Below are 24,788 nucleotides of genomic sequence, written 5' to 3'. Positions count from 1 at the left end.
TGTATTATTACACCACACTAGTGTTTTATTATATGGCTGTACAGAAATATTCCCCCCACCCCCGCCATTATTCAAGCCTCCTAGTGATGCAGCAATAAAACTGTAGGACATTTGCAAAGACAAGCAGTATCTGGCGTGGTTTCAAAGGGGATGGGAGACCATGTATTGAGCTTCCTGCTTTGCAGGGGGCTGGACTATATAAATTCAATCAATCAATCAATCAATCAATCAAGGACCATTGGGTTTCTTTACAATTCGATGAAAGCCGTGTCTCTCGGTAAAACGTTAGCTCTCAACTAATTGTTTTTATCCCTTAACAATTCATAAATGGCTCATTTAACATACTCTGACGTTGCCTCTTGCTCATCTGCATGGGGCATAGGGAGAAAGAAAAAGGGTAGACTGACACACCGCCGCCAGCTTGCGGGTTGACTTTGAATTTCCTTCTGATGCTTTTGCAAAAAGCCTCTCCATGCTGGAGCTGCTAGCCATGCATCTTACCATGGACTAAATCTATGGCTTCTGAAAGAGATCCCTTCCCCTGATTGGCCAAGCGGGGAACCGGATCCCAGCAGGCTGGCTGGCAGCCTGTGGAAGCAGCTGCCGAGCATTTATTTATATTGATATTTCTTGTTGCAAGTTGCGCTCAGCTGTTGCCAAAGCTGGGCTGTGCGCGCCGGCGAGGAAGCGCCTCTCCTGGTCTCCCTTTCTCTCTCCTCGGCTTGCAGGGTCGGATCCTGCGCCTGCGGATCGCGCTTCCCAAAACCCCAACCCAACCCCCCCCCCCATGCTGGGTCTTTATGCACTGCGAGGAATCCGCTGCGCGGTGAGTGAGTGATGGATGGGGAAGCGGGCAGCGCAGGGCATGCAATCAGTGCCAGATTTAGGTATAAGCTAGACAAGCTATAGTTTAGGGCCCCACTCTCTTGGGGGCCCCAAAAAAATTAAAGGAAAAAAAAAACTGGATGTAGATTTTCAAAATATAAGATTAAAAAACAAATAAAATAAAAGCTACATACAGCAACAGTGTTTTGTGTTGTGTAGGCTCCTATGATGTAAGTGATGGACCCCGCCGGCTAGCCTGCTCCCTAAAATATCACTGGTTTCCTCCTTTCTATATATAGGGTGCCTGCATTCTGCTGTTTATAATTATTAGTAGTTTACATCCTATATTTACACCTATTATTGTTTCATGTTATAGCAAGTTTCTAGAGACTAGATTACGAGTCTTTGTAAATTGTGTTTCTCAAGGAACTTTTGTTATTGCCAAATGTGTTTGCATTATTAAGTTTGTTATGAATACAAAAATTTTAAGTTGGAGCTTAATAATTACCATATTTCACTGTTAATATAATTATTAATTGTATTTCACTATTAATATGCTGCCTCTTAATTGTATTTCAGTTCAACAGTTACGTTGATAAAATACATATTTTGTCATGTGCAAATGGCTTGAGATACCTATTAGGTCCATAAATTACCACATAGCATATATTCAACACAAAGAAGAATGACAATTTGTTGTTGACAAAGGACAGCTGGACATATAAAAGGCCCTTCAGTATCTTAGGGTCTTTCAGAGGAAGCTGTAGATCCCTCTCCCCACATTTTAAGATTCTTTAAAGAGTGGTGACCATCCCTTATTTTATTTTTATTTTATTTTTTACCACCATTTCTTATGTCCAAGAATTTCATGACTCATTTATGCGGCATGTGAAAAAAGTATTTTCATTTGGCTGTCCTGAATCCCATGCCAATCCACTAGTGTTATATGAGGAAAGAGAGAGGGAAATTCTCTCTTTCTAACATATCAGAGCCCTAATCAGTCAGTCCACCTTTGGAGCTGAAATCCTTTGAGGATTTTTTAAAATGGCTACCTACTTTTGGAGTGTTAAATCTGGATCTCTAACTCTTATCTATTTGGTGTTTGCACGTTTATTAACTATTTCAAAAAAAATTCCTTTTCTCCTTCCTTCATCCACAAATTACCTTCAGATTGAATACTATTCAGGAAGTTACTTCTACCCACCACATCAAAAATTAAAATTACCTTCAGCTTGAATACTATTAAAATTAAAATGATGTACCTGCCAAAGTTCAGAAACAAAAAGCCCCATACAGTATAGGGGTCAGCAAACTTTTTCAGCAGGGGGCCGATCCACTGTCCTTCAGACCTTGTGGGGGGCCGGACTATACTTTGAAGGGAAAAAATGAACGAATTCCTATGCCCTACAAATAACCCATTTTAAACAAAAGCACACATTCTACTCATGTAAAAACATGCTGATTCCCAGACCGTCCGCGGGCCGGATTTAGAAGGCAATTGGGCCGGATCTGGCCCCCGGGCCTTAGTTTGCCTACCCATGCCATGGACTGTGTGATCATCCTTTATTAGTCATATGCAGAGTCAGGCCCATTTGAATCAATGGACCAAACCAGCCATTCCATTGAAGTCGATGGGTCTGACTCTTTTGAGCGCGTCTTAGTTAGACGTCGCCCTTAGTGGAGTAATTCAAGGACAGGAATAGCAACTTATTTGTTTTGTTTTTATATGTTTGTTGCATCAACGCCCTACCTTTCCCTCCAGGGAGATCAAAGTGGTGTTTGGGGTTCTTCTCCCCCCTATTTGATCCTCACAAACAACCCTGTGAGGTAGGCGAGCCTGGAAGGGAATAACGAGTCTGAAATGACCCCGTGAGGTTATTATAAGGAAACGTAGCTGTCAAGCGTCCCTTATTTGGCGGGACAGTCCCTTATCCCAGCGCCGTGTCCCGCTGCTGTCCCTTATTGATGATGTCCCTTAAATTTCCCGGGTTTCAAAGGAAGCAGCTCCTCTCCCTCCCTCCCTGCCGGCCAGGGAAGAGGGAGGCTCCAACTGTGTTGCTTGGCTGCGTTGCTCACCCAATAAGGAGTCTAAGAACGACTGGGGGGGTGGAGCTTGCATGCCTTGTGCCGATCAAATCGGCCGCGTTGCCTGGGGACTCGCCTTTGCTCAGCGCTTCCCAGCGGAGAGGTGACGGTGGTTTCCCTTGCTGCATCCCCTTTGCCGGGTTGCTGCGCTGTGGGAACCACCGCTTGAGGCTTCGTTTGGCTGCTGGCTGGGCTTTCTGCCTTTGGCTCGGGAGCTGGTTGACTAAAATCCCTTATTTTGGCTGCTGATCCCTTATTTTCGAGGCTACTGGTCCCTTATTTTCAAATCTGTAAGTTGACAGCTATGTAAGGAAACTGGGGTTGGCTTTTACAGCCGAACTCCCTAAGAAGCTCCGATCACCGGTTTGAGAACAGAGGCAACCAAAGAACAGAGCTAGCCGTCTTTCAGACGTGTGGTTTATGGTGTGTTTATCTTGCGCACATATTATGAACATGCATTTTATTGATGTCACCTGAGAATTCACAGACCAAGTGGGTATTCAAACCCTGTCCTAGTCTGACACTCTTAACCACAGTGTCACACTGGCTTAATATTAATTCTATCATATTTTTTAATATTTTATTTCATCTAATGTTTATTGGATGAGTTTCCCCCCTAAATTGATTTTTGAATTCTGAATTTATTGTTATTCACGTTTTATACTGTATTTTATGGTGTTTTTTGTTGCATCGATTAAGTGTTTTAAATTTGTTGTTAGCCACCCTGAGCCCGGTTTTCTGAACCAGGAAGGGCAGGGTATAAATAAAAAAATATTATTATTATGTAGTCGACTTAGAAGTGAGGGACGCGGGTGGCGCTGTGGGTTAAACCACAGAGCCTAGGACTTGCCGATCAGAAGTTCGGCGGTTTGAATTCCCACAACGGGGTGAGCTCCCGTTGCTCGGTCCCTGCTCCTGCCAACCTAGCAGTTCAAAAGCACGTCAAAGTGCAAGTAGAAGAATAGGTACCGCTCCAGCGGGAAGGTAAAAGGCGTTTCCGTGCACTGCTCTGGTTCGCCAGAAGTGGCTTAGTCATGCTGGCCACATGACCCGGAAGCTGTACGCTGGCTCCCTTGGCCAGTAAAGCGAGATGAGCGCCGCAACCCCAGAGTCGGCCACGACTGGACCTAACGGTCAGGGGTCCCTTTACCTTTACTACTTAGAAGTGGGTGGGTGTATATTAAAAATAAATTAATAAATAGCTGTGTGTTTTTAAAGTCTATTCCCCAAAGGGTAAAATGTGCCCCTCCTCACTTTTTTGCATCTTCTCTCTCCAGAAAGAGGGTGGTCTTTCCCCTCTAGTCTTCCAAGCCCCTTACTTCCACAAAACAGTGTACTTTTAAACTTTGAAGCTGGCCGTTTTTTCCAAAGAAGGGTCAATAGTTTAGATCATCGGCTCCCAAATTTTGGGGGGCTACTCTCCAGCTTTGGTTTTATTAATGCATCCCCAGTACCTGGTACCCTGCAAAAAGCATCATCCAGAATAGCGGTTTGCACGGCCCGCTACGGGAGATAATGGCACGGTGGAATTCAAAACAGTAACAACTAATTGCACATTTATTCAAAATCCAAACTATTTTGTTAAATTAAGCCAAGTTGTATGGGTACCCCAAGGGGCCCCCAAATTGTGATATTGTGGACCCCTGGGAGGGACTGAGAAAAGGGAACTTCTAGTAGCCTAACGCTTTAAGACACTGTTAAGAAACTGCTGAGAAAGTATTTCACTTTGGGAAGAGAGGAGCTAAAACGCTTATTGCAAGAACACAAGTAGCAGGTTCACACAGGGATAATGCAAAGCACAATAGCCCTTGTAACAAAATGTATTGATGTAAGCTATGTCAGCAAATCAACCGGACCGATCTGAAGGCTTCTGCTTCTGCTAGAAGCGCAGGCGCGCTAAAAGGAAATGTAACTCAATAAGTTCTGGCTTTCAAGCTCTCTCCTTTCCCCGTCTCCTAGAATATTTCTGCATGCCCAGAAAACATGGCCGAGGCTCAGGCTGGCTCTGGGAAGGTGACTCTTTTCAGCCAGAAAAAACGAGGGGGTCTCACCTACCGCATCCCAGCGCTGCTTTACCTGCCTTCCGAGTCCAACTTCCTGGCGTTTGCAGAGGAGCGCTCATCCCCCCGAGACGAAGATGCTAAATTCCTGGTGATGAGGCGAGGGCGGAAGGAAGGAACGTCCGTTCAGGTAAGGCCAGGAGCAGAAAGCGTAACGCTGCTATTCTTCATTGCACATTTCTCTACTTTCTTACTATATACAATAAATGTAAGGCTGTCGTCACGCAGCAGTTTATGGGCCTGCCTATATGCGGCCACACCAACTCCAGCGTGACAGCAGGGTGGCAGGCAGCTCAGGTAAGCTGTTTAATGAAGGTGGGGATTTAGTGAAGCTCTGCACACTGTATAATGGGGGGAAATGCTCTCTGAAGCAAGTCCCCCAGCTGGGAAGGGAGGCTTCCTGTTGCCTAACTGAGAGATCCCTGCCCCTTCCTGCTTGCACGCAAGCTCTGATAGGCAGCGTGAAGCCTCCCTTCACAGCTGAGTTGCTGGGGTCAGGGAAGGTGGAGGCAGCCCAGAAGCTGCATCTTAGAGCACCTGCAACATCATCACATGGGGACTTCCGTGCAGCTCCTGAAGCCAGCCAGAGCCAACTGCTCCGGGCTACTGAGACTGCCACTGCTGCATTTCCTGGGGCCATTAGATGAAATCCGGGGACATTCCAGGGATGGAATTTGTCCGGGGACTTATTCACAAATCCGGGGACTGCTGGAAACCGGGACATCTGGTAACCCTACTGTGGAGGCCAATTCTGGGTCCACACATCCTTCCACAGTGGGGACATAAGTTTCCAGGTGGGAATTGATCACGGTGAGGGTTTGCCAAGTGTGCCTTCCTCTTAGCGTGTTTCTCCCTTGCGTCCTGAGTTCGAGTGTCTTCAAAGCCCATGACACCTTTAGTAAAAGCTGCTCTCCGATTGTAGTGGTTGCAGGCCAGTGTTTCCCAATTTTCTGTGCTTATGTTGCATTTTTTTTTGTCTTGAGAGTGCCTTTAAACCTCTTTTGTTGTATTTCCCTTTCAGAAAATGCTTTGTCCCAAATTACATTATGCCATTGTGCACAACCCTGTATTTATAATAATGATATGCACACATGGAACTAGATTTTTAAAAAAATCTACAGTTTTTGCTAATAACGATTTACAAACAGACAGTCGTCCCTTGGATCTCAAATGCCTTGGCTCTCGAACAAATCGGCTCTCAAACGATCAAAATCCAATAGGGAGTGTTCTGGTTTTCGAACCATATTCAGAAGCCGACCGTCCGGTGCGGCTTCTGAACCCGCACTTTGGTTTCCGAACATTTTGGAATTCAAACGGACTTCTGGAACAGATTCCGTTCGACTTCCAAGGTAACGACTGTACAGTGGTACCTCGGGTTACATACGCTGCAGGTTACATATGCTTCAGGTTACAGACTCCGCTAACCCAGAAATATTACCTCAGGTTAAGAACTTTGCTTCAGGATGAGAACAGAAATTGTGCTCCGGTGGTGCGGCAGCAGCAGGAGGCCCCATTAGCTAAAGTGGTGCTTCAGGTTAAGAACAGTTTCAGGTTAAGAACGGACCTCCGGAATGAATTAAGTACTTAACCTGAGGTACCACTGTACAAGGAAATTCAGACAAAACCTAAATTCAGATAAATTTGACTGGATTTGAGGCTGCAACAATCGGATCCAAGCAATTCAAGTAATTGTCCGATTAAAGCTGTATGGCTCCCTGACTTCATGAGCAACAGATACATGACATAGATTCTTCCACGTGTGGCTATGAAGAGTCTGTTCCATATCCCTTCTGCCCACATTTAGAAAAAGGGAATGGAAAGATAGGGTTAACAGCTTGCCAGTCTGGCTGAGCGACTGACAGCTGTTCCAGTCTGTGTATATTTATGCCGCTGACTCAATAAGTAACTTGAAGCCTTGCTGGGATCTTGCCCTGGTAACACTGGGAGTTTGGGTTTGAGTCCCGGTACATGATAGCGGAAGCAAGCAGACACTCCTACAAGAAAAAGGGCAAATTTCCTAATCCTGCATCAATTTTCCAGGGATCAAGTTTGAGATTGTTTTTAAAAAAACAATATCCAGGCAAGGCCTCTCAGATCTGTCCTCTCCAAATCCAAGCCACCAAAATGCTTCTCTGCTCCTTCCGGAAAGTTTCACTTTCCTCAACTCTATTAATTTACAAAGCCCTGAACAATTTCGGTCTAGGATACCACGGGGATCACCAGAACCCTGATATCTCAGCTCGATCACTGGGATCACTTGCAGGAGTGTTGTTCATCATTCCCCGAGACAGAGAGGCTCATCTGACAGCAGCAATAAACCTAGCTTTTAGTGTCAAATGTCCCAGTCCTGTGGAACTCTCTGCCACTGGAGATTCAGCAGAACAACTTTTAAATGGCCCCCGGTGATAGGACAGACGGGAGGCTGATTTAGTGACACAATCCCCCCTTGAAAAAAAGCTCAACCTTGGGAAATCCCCCCACAAAAAGCTCAACAACTCTGTGCCATCTCCCCCATTTTCTAAAATTTGAGTCCCCCAAAATAGGAGGCGTCTTATACATGGGGGCGTCTTATAGATGGAAAAGTACGCAGGGCTGTCTTAAGTATATGCAGCGCCAGGTTGCCTAGTCCCAGGCGCTTCCACTGACGGGCGGGCTCTTCCCCAGACTCAACTCTCGAGCCCTGGACTTTTGGCCTGGTGCCCCGAGAGCCCGGCACCTGGGTGCCCCGCACCCCTAGTGCCTATGGGGAAGATGGCCGTGAAAGTACAGTATATAGGAATAGGTTGAGGTCTGAGTGTTGGGTAGAGCTGCCCTCTTTGAACACACAGCCTGCGGGGAGTTCGAGAAGGGAGAGGAATTTAAACCTCTATTTAAAGCCACTCAAAAATAGATGGTGTGCTCACTCCATCGGCGCTTGACGCCCAAATTAAAAACCCCAAAGCCTTTTTCGAGCGCTGGGATGCCACTTGTATCCTCAGCAAAAAGTGCAATTATCCTCAGACAAGGATGTCCATTGTTAAATTTGGAACATATTTAAATCACCTATTGTCCATTCATTGTAAAATTACAAGTACTTTTAAAACCCTGCTAATGTATTCACCTGTGTACAATGCTCCTGTATATATATGCAATAAGCATCTTCCATTCTTCCTTGAATTTGTTGTCGTCTCTTCCCCTTACTTTCATTGTCAGTTTTGCCATTTATATAATAATAATAATAATTATTATTATTATTATTATTATTATTATTATTTATTTATTTATACCCCACCCATCTGGCTGAGTTTCCCCAGCCACTCTAGGCGGCTCCCAATCAAGTGTTAAAAACAATACAGCATTAAATATTAAAAACTTCCCTAAACATTTCAGAATATTCCATTAATTTAACTTGCCAATCTTCTTTAGCTGGGACACCTTCTTTCCAATATTGTGCTAATACTGTCCATGCAGCCGTAGTTGCGTACATAAATAGATTCTTTTGTTATTTTGGTAAGTCCACTCCTGGGCCGAGCGGGAATTTGAACCCCGGCCTCCCTGGTTCCTAGTCCAACATTCTAACCACTGCACCGCAGCGAAGAGAGGGAAATATCTGGGTTTACTCTCTAACTTGGAGGTTGTCAACCTAGTCTCTGTCAGGAGTAGGACCCTGGCAGAGAAACATGCCCAACTGGCATGTTCTCTCCCTCCTGGTCGATCGTTCGGGAGCTTCGAAAGCTTTCTTCAACCCGAACATCACAGCGACCGATGCCAACAGACACCGGCACACTTAGGGATCCACAGAGTTTGCACATCATGCACATGACAGACATCAGCAACTCAGCATTTTGGCTAATCTACTTTATTTACCTGTATACCTGAAGGAGCGTCTCCACCTCCATCGTTCGGCCCGGACACTGAGGTCCAGCTCTGAGGGCCTTCTGGCGGTTCCCTCGCTGTGAGAAGCCAAGCTACAGGGAACCAGGCAGAGGGCCTTCTTGGTGGTGGTGCCTGCCCTGTGGAATGCCCTCCCACCAGATGTCAAAGAGAAAAACAACTACCAAACTTTTAGAAGACATCTGAAGGCAGCCCTGTTTAGGGAAGCTTTTAATGTTTAATAGGTTATTGTATTTTAGGGTTTTGTTGGAAGCCGCCCAAAGTGGCTGGGGAAACCCAGCCAGATGAGCGGGGTATAAATAATATGATGTTGTTGTTGTTGTTGTTGTTGTTGTTGTTGTTGTTGTTGTTGTTAACACACACAGAGCACTGCAACATGGCTCCCTCTCTGTCTAGCATTGGATAGAGAAAGAACAAAGGACAATAGTCCCACTTCACGCAACACAGTAAGACAAATATCCTGTCTCCGTCACTTCCCACTCTGTGGAGTCAAAACATACACCGTCATGTGAAAGACAACAGTCCCATGACTGCAATCATGGAGCAGGAATTCCAACAGTCCCTACCACCCACTAGTGGCCGTTTAAGGATTCTAGGTGAGCGGTAAGGTGTTCTACGGCACAAGCCGAATCCTCCTTCCATTGAGCACTGGTGGGTGGTAAGGAAATTTTACCATCAAGAAAGATGAATTAGTGGGCAGTAGGTATTAAAAGCTTGACTACCCGTCCTCTAAGTGGGTGGCGCTATGGGTTAAACCACAGAGCCTAGGACTTGCTGATCAGAAGGTCAGCGGTTTGAATCCCCGCGACGGAGTGAGCTCCCGTTGCTCGGTCCCTGCTCCTGCCAACCTAGCAGTTCGAAAGCACGTCAAAGTGCAAGTAGATAAATAGGTACCGCTCCAGCGGGAAGGTAAACGGCGTTTCCGTGCGCTGCTCTGGTTCTCCAGAAGCGGCTTAGTCATGCTGGCCACATGACACCAGAAGCTGTACGCAGCTCCCTCGGCCAATAAAGCGAGATGAGCACCGCAATCCCAGAGTCGGCCACGACTGGACTTAATGGTCAGGGGTCCCTTTACCTTTACCCATGCTCTAACTCATCCTCTGCTTTGTATTTCAGTGGGGTCCTCAGGAACCGCTGGAGACAGCCGTCTTGCCCAACCACCGCACCATGAACCCTTGCCCCGTGTTCGAGAGGAAGAGCGGCACCCTTTTCCTCTTCTTCATCTGTGTGGAGAAATACATCACGGAACGGCACCAAATCAGCACGGGGAGGAACGCCGCCAGGCTCTGCTACGTCTCCAGCCAAGATGGCGGCCGCACCTGGAGCCAGACGACCGACCTGACTGAGGCGGTCATTGGCGGAGAGCTGACCAATTGGGCCACGTTTGCCGTCGGGCCGGGCCACGGCATCCAGCTCAGCTCCGGCCGCCTGGTGATCCCAGCGTACGCTTATTACATCCACAAGCGCTTGTTTGGGAACCCTCTGGAGTGCTGGATCAAGCCTCACTGCCTCACTTTCTACAGCGACGATGGCGGGCAGAGCTGGTCGCGCAGCCCTCTCCTCGAGGCCTTGCTGACCTCCGAGTGCCAGGTGGCCGAGCTGTCGTGCCCGGACGACAGCCGGATCCTCTACTGCAACGCCCGCAGCCTCCACAAGTACCGGGTCGGGGCGCTGTGCACCGACAACGGCCACCAGTTTGTCAGCCCTTCCCTGTGTGAGGAGTTGTGCGAGTCTCCCCACGGTTGCCAGGGCAGCGTGGTGAGCTTCTCCCCTCAGCTGGAGCCGTTGGATCTGGGCCGGAAGAAAGACGGGGCCAAGTCGTCGGCTCTTGATCCTTCCTCGGCCCCCCTCAAGGGCGCCCGGTCGTGGCTGATCTTCTCCCACCCCACGAAAAGGCATAAGCGTGTGGATCTGGGCATCTACCTCAACACCTCTCCGCTGGAGAAGGGGTGCTGGAAAGCCCCGTGGGTCCTGAACAAAGGGCCCAGCGGGTATTCGGACCTGGCTGTGTGCGAGGAGGGCGATTCGGTGATGTTTGGGTGCCTGTTTGAGTGTGGAGTGTCCTGTGAGTGCGAAGAGATCGCCTTCCAACTGTTCACGGGTGTCGAGCTCCTGAGGAACGTGAGGGAAAGCTGCTGTGGTCCCTCTTCTCCCTCGGAAGCATAGGTGCTCAGGGACGTTTAGCACCCCAGGACAGAAAATGTGGGTGCCCTCGCTTGCCTCTCCCGCCAGGTTCTGATATGTCACCGCCTTCGTATTATACGGTGCAGGTTTTGGAAATCGACCGTCGTTTTGGGATGACGATAAACAGGCCCTCGCTTCTGCCTCCTTGAAAGTAGCTAAACAAAAAAGAATTACAGTGGTACCTTGGTTCTCAAACTTAATCCATTCCAAAACCAAAGCGTTCCAAAACCAAGGCATGCTTCCCCATAGAAAGTAATGCAAAAGGGATTAATCCGTTCCAGACTTTTAAAAACAACCCCTAAAACAGCAATTTAACATGAATTTTACTATCTAACGAGACCATAGATCTATAAAATGAAATCAATAATCAACATACTGTACTATAAAATAAATAAGATGGTATTGTAGATGATATATTAAAAAAATCTTACCTGCAATGATGATAGTCATTGTTTGGATGGGGGATTTGGGGGATTTTTATACATTTCCACAGTCACACAATCAGTGTAGCTGAACTGGGTCCCACACAGTCACAAAAACAAATTAACCAAAAAAGACTCAAAAACAAAAACGCAAAACAAATAGCAAGAACAAAAGTGCCAAACTTAATCCTTTCTGGATGTCCATTTGACTTCCGAAATGTTCGAAAACCAAGGTGCAGCTTCTGATTGGTGCAGGCATCCCAGAAACAATAGCCAACAGCCGCATCAGATGTTCGGCTTCCGAAAAACGTCTGAAAACCGGAAAACTTACTTCCCGGTTTTCGGCGTTTGAGAACCAAGGTACCACTGTACTGCATCTTCTGCGTAATTATATTGATAAATCGAAAGGGGCGGTCTACAATTCAAGGTTGTTGTGATTTCTTTCTTTCGTTTTTACCTCAGGACTCTCTCTTTCACCATCGCTGACGGCTGCCTCCTGTTGGTCACAAGATACGTCTCACCCTTCCATGTCCTGGGGCCTAAAATGATATATAAACAGAACTGCATTGTTCCGAATCGGCTCATTGCCGCCTTTGCTGCCTTCTACTTCTGTACACGAAAGGAGGAACTTTTCAAAGTTCAAAAACGGATGGGCAATGCCATACCCTCTGGGATTTTTGGCACCGGAACTGGCACTCTTCATTTTTGCCTGAGCTCTTGCACATGCGCGAAAGCATGTGGACATCTGTAATTTTGGAAAAGATCAGAGTCACCCCAAAAGCAAGGCAGTGCTTGTTGCGATGTGCTTGTGGGGGGTTCCTAAATATGCGGAAATGTATATGTTATAGTTTTTTTAAAATAATAATAATAATAAGCCCTTGAGCTTCCAGGTTCTGTGGGGTGTTAAAGGCCCAGAGACACAGGAGATCTAGAGCAGGTCATCTCATTGTCCCTCCTGGTCTGCCCCGCAGAGGACCTTAAGGTCCATGAATAACCATAGTTTAGAGGTCCCGGGCCCTAAGGAAGTCAGACTATCCTCCCCCAGGGCCAGGGCCTTCTCAGTGGTGGCTCCGACCTGGTGGAATGCTCTGTCCCAGGAGACCAGGGCCCTGCAAGATTTAAATTCATTCCGCAGGGCCTGTAAGACAGAGCTATTCCACCTGGCTTTCAATTTGAACTTAGCCTGATCTTTTATTCCCCTTCCTTCCCTCGCCCTCCCCTTTTTATGAAGATTACCCGCTCTGGGATCCCACAGCTCCTGGTCTCCTCGCTGGCCTAAATAGGACTAATTTATCCAGCTAGCCCTGGTGACCATCTAATGTTTATTGGATGGATTTCCCCCCAAATTGATTTTTGAATTTTGAATTTATTGTTATTCACGTTTTATGCTGTTTTTTGTTGCATCAATTAAGTGTTTTAAATCTGTTGCTAGCCGCCCTGAGCCCAGTTTTCTGAACCGGGAAGGGCGGGGTATAAATAGAAATTTATTGTTATTATTTATTATAGAGAAGGGACTTCTGGGTTCGCAGCAAATGACAAGGCCAGGAGTTTCAGCATCTTCTGTTAGCTTTGCGGTGGGGGCACCACGTGCTTCTCCCCAACTACGCTGAAACCCTGAGTTTATAGACTTCCCCTCCCTTCTGCCCAAGAAGGGTGCAGAAAGTGAAGAAATTGGGAGGATGTCTAAAGAATGGAGCCCAAGTCTGTAGTTCAGGGAGACGATGAATGAGGGTGGTTGCAAAACAGAGATGTCTTGAGCCTGTCAGGAAGGATGCATAAAACGTCTACTGCAGCTCTCTGTCTCTCACCCAAATTTTCGTGCCTTCTAAAGAAAGGAGCTGCATTTGAAATAAGTCTCTCTCATTCCCAGTTGTGTGTTTTTCTGGTTATTTGAGTATCCTGTTCCCTGACTCCTGCAAGGTGTCGCTCAGTTTGGGCCCAGAGGTTCATTTTCCTGTGGCAATGAGATGGTGGCCTTTCATGGCTTTCTGATTTGTCTTGAGCAACAGTGCTAGAAAACAGAAAATAATATTTTATTATTATTATTATTATTATTATTATTATTATTATTATTATTATTATCAGCATCAGCATCACAGTCGTACCTTGGATCTTGAACATTTTGGCTTCCGAACCCCGCAAACCCGGAATTGAGTGTTCCGGTTTGTGGACGTTCTTTGGAACCCGAATGTCCAACGTGGCTTCTGATTGGACGTAGGAGCTTCCTGCAGCCAATCAGAAGTTGTGCCTTGGTTTCCGAACGTTTTGGAAGTCAACTGGACTTCCGGAACATTCCTTTCGACTTCCAAGGTACCACTGTATTATTATTATTATTATTATTATTATTATTATTATTATTATTACCACCACCACCATCATTTTACAGACATTTACATTTACTTACCTACAGTATTTTATATATATATATACATTTTTATTGCGGGTTTTTTACATATCATTTCCAACATTCATTTAACATAACTTCTTATCTTACGCAATATTTTTGACTTCCGTCTAACCACCTCTGACGATTTTCCGTTCTTTATCACTTATTCTGCATTTCTTAATTTCTCTATTACTCTTAATTGCCATTAACTAATAATTCTCTTCATGGTCTGGACCCCCCAGAGTGGCTTACGGAGATCTGTAGTTAACACAGATCCCGTCTTCAGGCTTGCATTCTGAAAGGCAATGGCACACAAGGAAAAGAGAGTGGGAATGGAGGAGGAATGAAAAAGAACTCTAGCACCAGTTCTTAAAGTTACATATCACATGTGCCGGCCTACAGGTTGGCTGGCACCATGTTGGCTTGTGAGTTCTGTCCCTCTTATTTGTGGGGGATAGCGTGATACTACCCAATTCTGCTACATATTGTATTGCATGCTGTTCCTGCCTCTGGCTCCGCGTGGCACTGTATGAAGTCCTGGCACATGTGCTGGCGATAACTTCGGATAACTGCTCTGCCCATGCTCCACCTCAGATCTCTCCCGCTTCCTGTTGCGGTTCATCTCCTTAAAAAACAACAACACTACTTCCCGTATCTGGAAATCTAGCTCATCAGGGGAGATAGCCTGTACTAAACCTCTTTCTTTGGCCCACGTAAGACCAGTCTGGATAGTTGGCCTCGGTGAAGATTTGACGTTTTCATCCCCAAAAAGCGTTTGATTTGAGTTTCTACTGAAATGAGGCTGCATTTTAATGTTGTGTTTTAATCTTGTTTTTCAGTTGTATTTGAATCGATTGTTTTATACCTGGTGTTAGCCCGGTCTTGGCTGGGGAGGGCGGGGTATAAATAAAATTTATTATTATTATTAGTAGTAGTATTAATTTATTATTTATTATTTATATAAATTTATTATTATTATTACATGAAGGGATGGGCAGATCAGATCAGACGCCTTCTCAATTCCATCCGTTTTGCCTTATATGTTTATTCAAGAGTTCAATTCTGTTTCTGTACTGATGTGCAGCTTTTTGGTTTTTTTTAAATAAATCTTTATGAAAAGGCTTATTTCAGTGTGCATTAAAACGTGTACTTTCAAATATATTTTGTGCTAAAATAGATTTACACACGCATACATATACAAACAAGAAATAGACAATAACTGCATTGCAAAAAGTCAGAGAAGTATATGTAACCCGGTGTTTACTGCTGAACAAACACAGACACCGGCAGGTTTTCCCAGGGAAAGAGATGGAACAAAATGAAAAGCTCTCAGAACTCTGCCTAAAAATTGTGGGACAACTGGAAGTGTGAATGAACCCTGAATCTCTCAGTTCAGGGAAGGAAAGTATGCCTAGTTTGATAAAAGAATTGCATGCTTTATTATAGGAATGAGCCTTGTTCAAACTAATGAAGGTGGAGACACAAGAAGAAGTAAGCCTAAGAGCAGGGGCAGGCAAACTAAGGCCTGGGGGCTGGATCCGGCCCAATTGCCTTCTACGATACGATATGATAATACGATACGATAATCTTTATTGTCATTGTCCTATACAGAACAACGAAATTGAAAATCTACATCAGGCATTCAGAAACTAACAAGCCAGCTATCCCAGCCTGGTTAGCCCCCTAAAAATTCTGATACCCCATTTTTAAAATACAATATACTCCCGTAGATACTACCTTGCACTGCGTTTAAAACCAAAATCGCATTTGGATAGAAACTGTTTCTCAGGCGGCTAGTCCTAGTCTTTATAACCCTGGACCTTCTTCCAGAAGGCAGAAGCTGGAAGAGATCATTTCCGGGGTGCGCACTATCCTGCACTATCTCTGCAGCTTTCTTATGGCACCTGGAAGCGTAGATTTGATCCAAGGTGGGAAGAGTGCGCCCAATTATGATCTCCGCAGTCTTTGCAACCCTAAATCTGGCCCGCAGACAATTCAGGAAACAGCATGTTTTTATCTGAATAGAATGTGTCCTTTTATTTAAAATGCACCTCTGGGTTATTTGTGGGGCAAAGGAATTCGTTCATTCCCCCCCAAAAAAATATATATATATATAGTCCGGCCCCCCGCAAGGTCTGAGGGACAGTGGACTGGCCCCCTGCTGAAAAAGTTTGCTGACCCCTGCCTAAGGGCATCAGAAGGAAAGTTAGCACAAGCTAGGTCAGATGGCTAGATGCGGATCACTGCAGATGGTGACAGCAGCCACGAAATTAAAAGACGCCTGCTTCTTGGGAGAAGGGCAATGACAGGCCTAGACAGCATCTTGAGAAGTAGAGACATCACCTTGCCAACAAAGGTTTGTACAGTTAAAGCTATGGTTTTCCCAGTAGTGATGTATGGAAGTGAGAGCTGGACCATAAAGAAGGCTGATCGCTGAAGAATTGATGCTTTTGAATTATGGTGCTGGAGGAGACTCTTGAGAGTCCCATGGACTGCAAGAAGAACAAACTGATCCAATCTTAAGGAAATCAGCCCTGAGTGCTCACTGGAAGGACAGATCCTGAAGCTGAGGCTCCAAGACTTTGGCCACCTCATGAGAAGAGAAGACTCCCTGGAAAAGACCCTGATGTTGGGAAAGATGGAGGGCACAAGGAGAAGGGGACGACGGAGGACGAGATGGTTGGATAGTGTTTTCGAGGTTACCAGTATGAGTTTGACCAAACTGCGGGAGGCAGTGGAGGACAGAGGTGCCTGGCGTTCTCTGGTCCATGGGGTCACGAAGAGTCGGAAACGACTAAACAACAACAAAGGTCAGATGGCAGCCTAGGAAACTTGATGGTTCCCCTCCTTACCTGCTTCCCTCCCCCCGCAAAACCCATCAGCCTTAAGACAAGCAGAATCGCACCCCAGCATTTCTAGCGTAACCCTGGTATATTATAAGCTGCCCGCTCATAATATACGAGTGCAGCTGTTAACACATAAAGGCTGGTTGCATTCTGAGCAGTGCCGGATTTACACATAAGCTAAACAACCTATAGCTTAGGGCTGCCCACTCTCTTGCCCCCCCCCAAAAGGAAAAAAACCTGGATGTAGATTTCCAAAATATAAGATAAAAAACAAATAAAATCAAACCTACATGCAGCAACAGTGTTTTGTGTTGTGTAGGCCAGTGGCGTAGCATGGGGGATGCAGGGGGGCCCGGCCGCATTGAGCGCAACATCTGGGGGGGCGCTCGCACTCGCAGCTCTCTGCCCCTACCTGGTTCACTCACTCACTCTCTCTCACTGCAGTGCTGGCTGTGCGAATCCGATCCGAGCCGCCAGGTCGCCGCCCACTGTGGAGGGGGTGGGTGCCAGGCGTGCGGTGCGGAGAGAGAGCGAGGGACTATCTGGGGGAGGGACAATGCAGCGGCCGCCCAGCGCAGCGCTGAGCGCGGGAGAGAACCACACCAGCCCAGACCAGGCAGCAGCAAGAAGAAGCTGGCAGCGGAGGCAGGTTAGGGGTTAGGGGGCGCAAATTACTTGCCTTGCCCCGGGTGCTGACAACCCACGCTACGCCACTGGTGTAGGCTCCTAGGATGTAAGTTGTGGGCCCCGCCTGCTAGCCTGCTCCCTAAAACACCACTGGTTTGCTCCTTTCTGTATATAGGGTGCCTGCATTCTGCATATGCAAATAGCTTGAGATACCTATGAGGTCCATAAATTACCATATAGCATATATTCAACACCAAAAAACCGCTACAATTTGTTGTTGACAAAGGACAGCTGGACATATAAAGAGCCCCATTACCTTCAGTAGCTTAGGACCTCATCAAACCTAAATCTGGCCCTGATTCTGAGCTACATAATAGTTTGTGTGGGTGGGTTAATTTGTTCCTTTTTAAATGGAAAAAAATAAAGGAATAAGAAACAAGATTGAGCAAGATCCCGGAAGGAAAAGCATTTGCAGCGTCAGGGCAGGCATGGAACACGAGGGCAGCATAAATATTGTTGTGGCTAAAAGAAATCCTTCTACTTATTTGGGACGAGAATAGACCATGGTAGTTGGACAGAGCACATTTGGATCAAGAAAACGGTCGGTTCCCTTGCTGCCTACATGGTAAGAATAATTTTTTAAAATGTCATATACAGTGGTACCTCGGGTTAAGTACTTAATTCGCTCTGGAGGTCCGTTCTTAACCTGAAACTGTTCTTAACCTGAGGTACCACTTTAGCTAATGGGGCCTCCTGCTGCCTTCATGCGATTTCTGTTCTCATCCTGAAGCAAAGTTCTTAACCCGAGGTACTATTTCTGGGTTAGCGGAGTCTGTAACCTGAAGCGTATGTCACCCGAGGTACCACTGCAGTGGCGTAGCGTGGGTTGTCAGCACCCGGGGCAAGGCAAGTAATTTGCACCCCCTAACCCATGGATTTGCGCCCCCTAACCCATGGATTTGTGCCCCCTAACCCCCAGATGTTGCGCCCGGTGCGGCCGGCCCCCCCTGCACCCCCCACGATACGCCACTGTACCACTGTACAGTATACTCTTTGCTTCCGCTTTGTTTGGAGCAATAAATCTGTTTATTCTTTTAGTGCACGAGCATCAAATAATCCTTGGAAGCCTTACTTCTGCCTGGTATTATCTCTCTAAAAAACAACAACAGTGCCTTTGATAACAGCTTGATGTACATAAATTGAGCAGGAGCTAAAGTAATGTTAGGCTATTGTCAACGGGAGGGGAGTGGAAGTGGCAACGGCAAAGGTTTCACACGAGCGTTTCACACGGGCAAACCTTCCCACGGGTCTGCGCTCTGGAAGGCGCAGGAGAGATGCTGTGGGATGTCTCTCCGGGATGCTGAGTGATGCTGAGTGGGCGTGGCTAAAGAAGGGGCGGTGCTTCGGAGGAGGACATCCTGATCTCGCCCTGCGCCCTATCCAGGGAGCTGATCCTGCGCACCGATCCTCTCCCGCGCGTATCCCTTTCACCTGCGCAGTTGGAAAAGCCTTTGCACGGTGAGTGATGCAGCAAGGACATTGCAGGAAAATCCCAGGGAGGGAAAACCCATAATTATCCCCCCCCCGCAAAAAAAATAGGGGAAGCTCCATGAAAGGAGGGGAGGGGACAGTGTGATGCATTTAAAGGGGTAAAATATAAACTAGGGAATAGATCTCTTTTATGGGGGTGGGGATATAACCCCCCCCCCCCGCCCTAGATGGAAGCGTCTCCCGCAGCCCCACTTATTTTTGCAGAAGTTTGCCCAGGGAGGAAGATCGATTTCAGTCCCCTGGAAGAGACCTCCTCGCATCAGGATTTTTTTTTGGGGGGGAGGAGGGAAGGATGAGTGCTGGAAATCCAAAGAGAGTCGTGTTTTTGTCCCCCCCCCCGTTTCCTGCAAAAAAAGGATGTGATGCAATCTGAGGTGTACCGCTTAGGAACGTTGCAATATTTTCAATGCATTATTTGTTTTTAAGGAAAAAGGCATTTTTCTCGCCCCTTTTCGGAGAAAGCGCTTGAGGATTTCAGCAGCCGAGTTCCTGTTTTCAAAACGCTTCTGCCAGTGACGGGAGGGGGGGGGTGGAAAGCCAGTCCTTTAAACAGAAGAGGCGGCTTCTGCATAGAGCCAAAGAGGTAGAGATTTAGGACATGGATCTCCCCACATCTTAAATGATAATAATAATAATAATAATAATAATAATAATAATAATAATAATAATAGCAGCTGGTGAGCTTGCAACTTGGATAAAGCATTGTCCAAACTTGCTGTTTTGTCTCCTGGGAGAAATCTTGCAAGGGTTTGATTCCTGGAAATGTTCCTTACCGTGAAAATAATGATCAGGGATACTATTTTAACTGCTGAAGTAGGAGTGCCATATGTCAAACTTCAGGCTTTTTCTCAAGAGAGCTCAACAACTTCCAGGTTTTTCTGGTTTTTACTTTGAAATGTGGCAACCCAGTAGAAAATTAAAAAGTCATTCCCCAGTACCAAGGTACTGATCCTGCCCCAACACCCCCCCAATGTCACGAATTCTCCGCTGCACTTTAGCAGAAATGATCAGAGTTCCAGGTTCTGCAGTGCAGTGCAGTATATTTATTATGAGCTACATATATATATAGAAATATACTCGAAGTCAAGAGTGGATTTCATGCTCTTTATTCAGCTCATAGTGGTGAGGAGGAATGAATGCTGCGGTGAGGCTCCTCACGGGGTCCTCGCAGCGGGATCACATTCATCCAGTGCTTTACCAACTGCACTGGCTTCCGGTGGAGTACAGGGTCAGGTTTAAGGTGCTGATTTTGACCTTTAAAGCCCTATGCGGTCTAGGACCCTCGTAGCTACGGGACCACCTCTCCTGGTATGCCCCGCGGAGGACCTTAAGGTCCACAAATAACAACACTTTGGAGGTCCTGAGCCTCAAGGTGGTTAGGTTGGTCTCAACTAGGGCCAGGGCCTTTTCAGTACTGGCCCCGACTTGGTGGAACGTTCCGTCACAAGAGACCAGGGCCCTGCGGGACTTGACATCTTTCCACAGGGCCTGCAAGACAGAGCTGTTCCCCCTGCCTTTGGCTTGGACTCAGTCAGACCCTTATGTTTCCCTCCCCTTATGGTTTTGATGAGGCTGCATTTTAACCTGTATTTTAAATTGGTTTCCCCCCCCTTATGTTTTTACTGTAATTTTACTGTTGTTAGCCGCCCTGAGCCTTGCTCTGGCTGGGGAGGGTGGGGTATAAATAAAATTTACTATTATTATTATTATTATTATTATTATTATTATTATTTCTGGCGATAACTAGCCTACTGGTCACCTTTAGCAAGCAGGAAACTTTTGCAGGTGACCAAGCTTCACAGCTTTTGTAAACTGGATGTTATTGGGGGGGGTCTGTTTGGCTGGTTTTCTTCCCAGGTTGTCAATTAGCTACTGGTTGCTCAGTACATGTCGGCAGGCAGATTTGCAACCTGGACTGGTTCCAGCCAGAAGTGTGAAATTTCTCCAGGTCGGAGACCCGGAGGCAAAATGTCCCTTACAGGGTGCAAATCCAGGATTTCTATACTTATGGGAATCAAGGAAGACAGTGGATTCTGGGTGCGACTTAGCTTTTAGTTCCCCCTGGTGAGGAATATGGGCTGGTGGTAGGAGGATCTTGGCACCTGGGCAGGTTTATAAAGGGAGAAAGGACCTTTCAGGTGATGCAACAAACTAATTGGATTCTTCATCTCCCTCTTTCCCTCCTCTCACCTCCCCAAATATTTCTGCATGCCCAGAAAACATGGCCGAGGCTCAGGCTGGCTCTGGGAAGGTGACTCTTTTCAGCCAGAAAAAACGAGGGGGCCTCACCTACCGCATCCCAGCGCTGCTTTACCTGCCCTCCGAGTCCACCTTCCTGGCGTTTGCAGAGGAGCGCTCATCCCCCCGAGACGAAGATGCTAAATTCCTGGTGATGAGGCGAGGGCGGAAGGAAGGAACGTCCGTTCAGGTAAGGCCAGGAGCAGAAAGCGTAATGCTGTTATTCTTCCTTGCATGTTTCTTTTCTTTCTTACTATATACAATAAATGTAAGGCTGTCGTCACGCAGCAGTTTATGGGCCTGCCAATATGCGGCCACCCCAACTCCAGCGTGACAGCAGGGTGGCAGGCAGCTCAGGTAAGCTGTTTAATGAAGGCGGGGAGGTGCTCTGCACTCTATGTATGGGGGGGGGAATGCTTTCTGAAGCAACTCCCCCCATCTCTTTTAGAAGTGGATGGGGCTTGGGGCGATGCCAAGTAGCTGGTGATGAGGCAAGGGCGGAAGGAAGGAATGTATGCCAAGATAAGAGCAAAGAGAAACTACAATTATTCCAGAACGCGGCAGCTAGACTGGTGACTGGGGGCAGCCGCCGAGACCATAAAACACCGGTCTTGAAAGACCAACATTGGCTCCCAGTACGTTTCCGGGCACAATTCAAAGTATTGTTGCTGACCTTTAAAGCCCTAAACGGCCTCGGTCCAGTATACCTGAAGGAGCGTCTCCACCCCCATCATTCTGCCCAGACACTGAGGTCTAGCTCTGAGGGCCTTCTGGCAGTTCCCTCACTGCGAGAAGCAAAGCTACAGGGAACCAGGCAGAGGGCCTTCTCGGTGGTGGCACCCGCCCTGTGGAACACCTGCCCGTCAGATGTCAAAGAGATAAACAACTACCTGAAAACATCTGAAGGCAGCCCTGTTCAAGGAAGTTTTTAATGTGTGACATTTTGATGTAATCTTTGTTGGAAGCCGCCCAGAGTAGCTGGGGGAGGCCCAGCCAGATGGGCGGGGTACAAATAATAAAGTATTATTATTATTATTATTATTAATGGTTAGGGGTCCCTTTACCTTTTATACATTTTAATCCGCTAACTTGCATCTTGTGATCCGCCCTGAGATCTGCAGACGAAGGAAGGTATGCAAATTTAATTAATGATGACGATTCCAGGTTGGATGTGAAGTGCGCAGAGACATCACCCCGAGAGCAAACCCTTTTGTCCCTTCTCTGTTTCAGAGCCAGTGTGGTGTAGTGGTTAAGAGCAGTAGACTCATAATCTGGTGAACCAGGTTCGCGTCTCCGCTCCTCCACCTGCAGCTGCTGGGTGACCTTGGGCCAGTCACACTTCTCTGAAGTCTCTCAGCCCCACTCACCTCACAGAGTGTTTGTTGTGGGGGAGGAAGGGAAAGGAGATTGTTAGCCGCTTTGAGACTCCTTCGGGTAGTGATAAAGCGGGATATCAAATCCAAACTCTTCTTCTTCTTCTCTCCAGTGGGGTCCTCAGGAGCCCCTGCCAACGGCCACGCTCCCCAAATACCGCACCATGAACCCCTGCCCGGTTCACGAGGAGAAGAGCGGAACCACTTACCTGTTCTTCATCTGCGTTCTGGACCACGTCACAGCCCGGCGGCAGATTGCGACGGGGAGGAACGCTGCCAAGCTCTGCTACGTCTCTAGCCAAGATGGCGGCCGCACCTGGAGCCAGTTGGTGGACTTAACTAGGCAGATGTTTGGGGGCGAGCGGAGGAAGTGGGCCACCTTTGCCGTCGGGCCGGGCCACGGCGTGCAGCTCAGCTCCGGGCGCCTGGTGGTCCCGGCGTACGCCTACCGCACCAGCAAACGTTGCTTTTGCTTCTGCCCGCTCTGCTGCGCAGCTCCCCATTGCTTCGCGTTGCTCAGCGACGACGGAGGGCGCAGTTGGGCGCGGGGCCGGCTCCTTGAGGACTTGCGAGCCACCGAGTGCCAGCTGGCCGAGATCAACTGCCAGGACAGAAGCCGCTTACTGTACGTCAACGCCCGGCATTCGGGCTGGAGCCGCTGCCGCGTCGAGGCCTTCAGCGCCGATAACGGAGGCCATTTCCAGAAGTCCTTTATTTGCAAGCAGCTGCCTGAGCCGCCCCACGGGTGCCAGGGCAGTGTGGTGAGTTTCGCCCCGGCACCGAAACCCTCAGATCGGGACCTAGAGGAAGGCGCTGGCGAATCGGCGTGTCTGCTGGGTGTCGATCCCTCCTCGGCCCCTCGCAAGAGGAGCACCAAGTCGTGGCTGGTCTTCTCCCACCCCACAAACAGCCACAAGCGTTCGGATCTGGGCATCTACCTGAACCCCTCTCCGTTGGAGAAGGGGTGCTGGGCAGCCCCTTGGGTGCTGAACAAAGGGCCCAGCGGGTATTCGGACCTGGCCGTGTGTCAGGAGGAGGGCAAGCCGGTGATGTTTGGGTGCCTGTTTGAATGCGGGGTGGCGACTGCGTGCGAAGAAATTGCCTTTCAGCTTTTCAGCGACGTTGAGCTTCTGAAGAACCTAAGGCCCGGGGATCGTAGAATCGCAGAGCAGTCAGGGACCCCTAGGGTCATCTAGTCCAACCCGCTGCAATGCAGGAATCTCAACTAGAGCATCCATGACAGATGGCCGTCCAACATCTGCTTGAAAACCTCCAAGGAAGGAGAGTCCACCACCCTCTAGAGATGGCCCCAGCCAGCAGCACCAACAGCCAGGAACGATGGGAGTTGTAGTTCAGCATCACTGGGGAAACCCAGCCAGATGGGTGGGGTATAAATACATTATTATTATTATTATTATATTATTATTATTATTATTATTATGGAGTGCCACAGTTAGTCACCCCCTGATCTAAGGGAAGGGTGTTCATGCCCTCAGAGGCCCTTTGACGGCCCAGTGATTTCTCCATAACTTCATGGGTTGTGCAAATCTTGGGTGATTTTTGGACTCAGTTGGATGAAAAGCCTTGGAACAGAACAGGCACCACTTCTGAATAGTGTCTTGAATCATAGGACCAGGTGCGCAGCCTGGGAGTCATTTTGGACTCCCAGCTGTCCATGGAGGCGCAGGTCAGTTCTGTGTCCAGGGCAGCTGTTTAGCAGCTCCATCTGGTGCGCAGGATGAGACCCTTCCTGCCTGCAGACTGTCTCACCAGAGTGGTCCCTTCTCTGGTTATCTCCCGCTTGGACTACCCGCTCTGGGATCCCACAGCTAATTCTCCCCTGCTTTCCTCACTGGCCCAAATAGGACTAACGTATTTTTTCGCTCTATAAGACGCACCAGACCATAAGACGCACCTAGTTTTTTGGAGGAGGAAAACAAGAAAAAAAATATTCTGAATCCCAGAAGACAGAACAGCAAGAGGGATCGCTGCGCAGTGAAAGCAGCGAAAGCAGCGATCCCTCTTGCTGTTCTGGCTTCTGGGATAGCTGCGCAGCCTGCATTCGCTCCATAAGACGCACACACATTTCCCCTTACTTTTTAGGAGGGGAAAAGTGAGTCTTATAGAGCAAAAAATACGGTAATTTAGCCAGCTAGCCCTGGCGATCACCAAGTGGGGATTAGAACCCTGTCCTAGTCTGACACTCTTAACCAATGTGTCACACTGTCTTAATATTAATTCTATCATATTTTTTTAAATATTTTATTTCATCTAATGTTTATTGGATTGATTTCCCCCCAAGTTGATTTTTGAATTCT

General features: G+C 47.5%; 2 protein-coding genes and 1 long non-coding RNA gene across 5 annotated transcripts in view; 2 read left to right on the top strand and 1 right to left on the bottom strand.

Annotated features, from left to right (window-relative positions):
- LOC309369379 overlaps positions 1-24,788 on the bottom strand; it is a 161,346-nt gene that overhangs the window by 121,829 nt on the left and 14,729 nt on the right. The window lies entirely within an intron of this gene.
- LOC309369207 (sialidase-3-like) lies at positions 494-12,193 on the top strand. The gene is made up of 3 exons (XM_081909978.1): positions 494-826; positions 4,870-5,100; positions 9,960-12,193. The coding sequence occupies exons 1-3, from the start codon at positions 788-790 to the stop codon at positions 11,007-11,009; spliced, it is 1,320 nt and encodes a 439-aa protein (XP_081766104.1). The 5' UTR covers positions 494-787; the 3' UTR covers positions 11,010-12,193.
- On the top strand, positions 18,716-24,470 carry LOC309368545 (sialidase-3-like). 2 transcript variants are annotated; one of them, XM_081908690.1, is made up of 3 exons: positions 18,716-18,826; positions 21,076-21,287; positions 22,584-24,470. In XM_081908690.1, exons 2-3 carry the CDS (start codon positions 21,081-21,083, stop codon positions 23,664-23,666), a joined length of 1,290 nt encoding a protein of 429 aa, XP_081764816.1. In that variant the 5' UTR covers positions 18,716-18,826; positions 21,076-21,080; the 3' UTR covers positions 23,667-24,470. The 2 variants fall into 2 exon arrangements, with proteins under 2 accessions (XP_081764816.1, XP_081764815.1); XM_081908689.1 differs by lacking the exon at positions 18,716-18,826 and adding an exon at positions 20,546-20,807.

Source organism: Podarcis melisellensis (assembly GCF_964234715.1).
Source record: "Podarcis melisellensis genome assembly, chromosome: 4".
Classification (NCBI taxonomy): Eukaryota; Metazoa; Chordata; class Lepidosauria; order Squamata; family Lacertidae; genus Podarcis; species Podarcis melisellensis.
The sequence above is the reverse complement of the archived record's forward strand: the minus strand, read 5'-3'. Positions and strand labels throughout refer to the sequence as shown.

Excerpts from the sequence above, each read along its gene's own strand:
- LOC309369207 (XM_081909978.1), top strand. The coding sequence starts at position 788 with ATGCTGGGTCTTTATGCACTGCGAGGAATCCGCTGCGCG. Across the intron at positions 827-4,869 it reads TGCGAGGAATCCGCTGCGCG|AATATTTCTGCATGCCCAGA; the intron begins GTGAGTGAGTGA and ends CCCGTCTCCTAG. Across the intron at positions 5,101-9,959 it reads AGGAAGGAACGTCCGTTCAG|TGGGGTCCTCAGGAACCGCT; the intron begins GTAAGGCCAGGA and ends TTTGTATTTCAG.
- LOC309368545 (XM_081908689.1), top strand. The coding sequence starts at position 20,747 with ATGTCGGCAGGCAGATTTGCAACCTGGACTGGTTCCAGCCAGAAGTGT. Across the intron at positions 20,808-21,075 it reads GAAGTGTGAAATTTCTCCAG|AAAACATGGCCGAGGCTCAG; the intron begins GTCGGAGACCCG and ends CTGCATGCCCAG. Across the intron at positions 21,288-22,583 it reads AGGAAGGAACGTCCGTTCAG|TGGGGTCCTCAGGAGCCCCT; the intron begins GTAAGGCCAGGA and ends TCTTCTCTCCAG.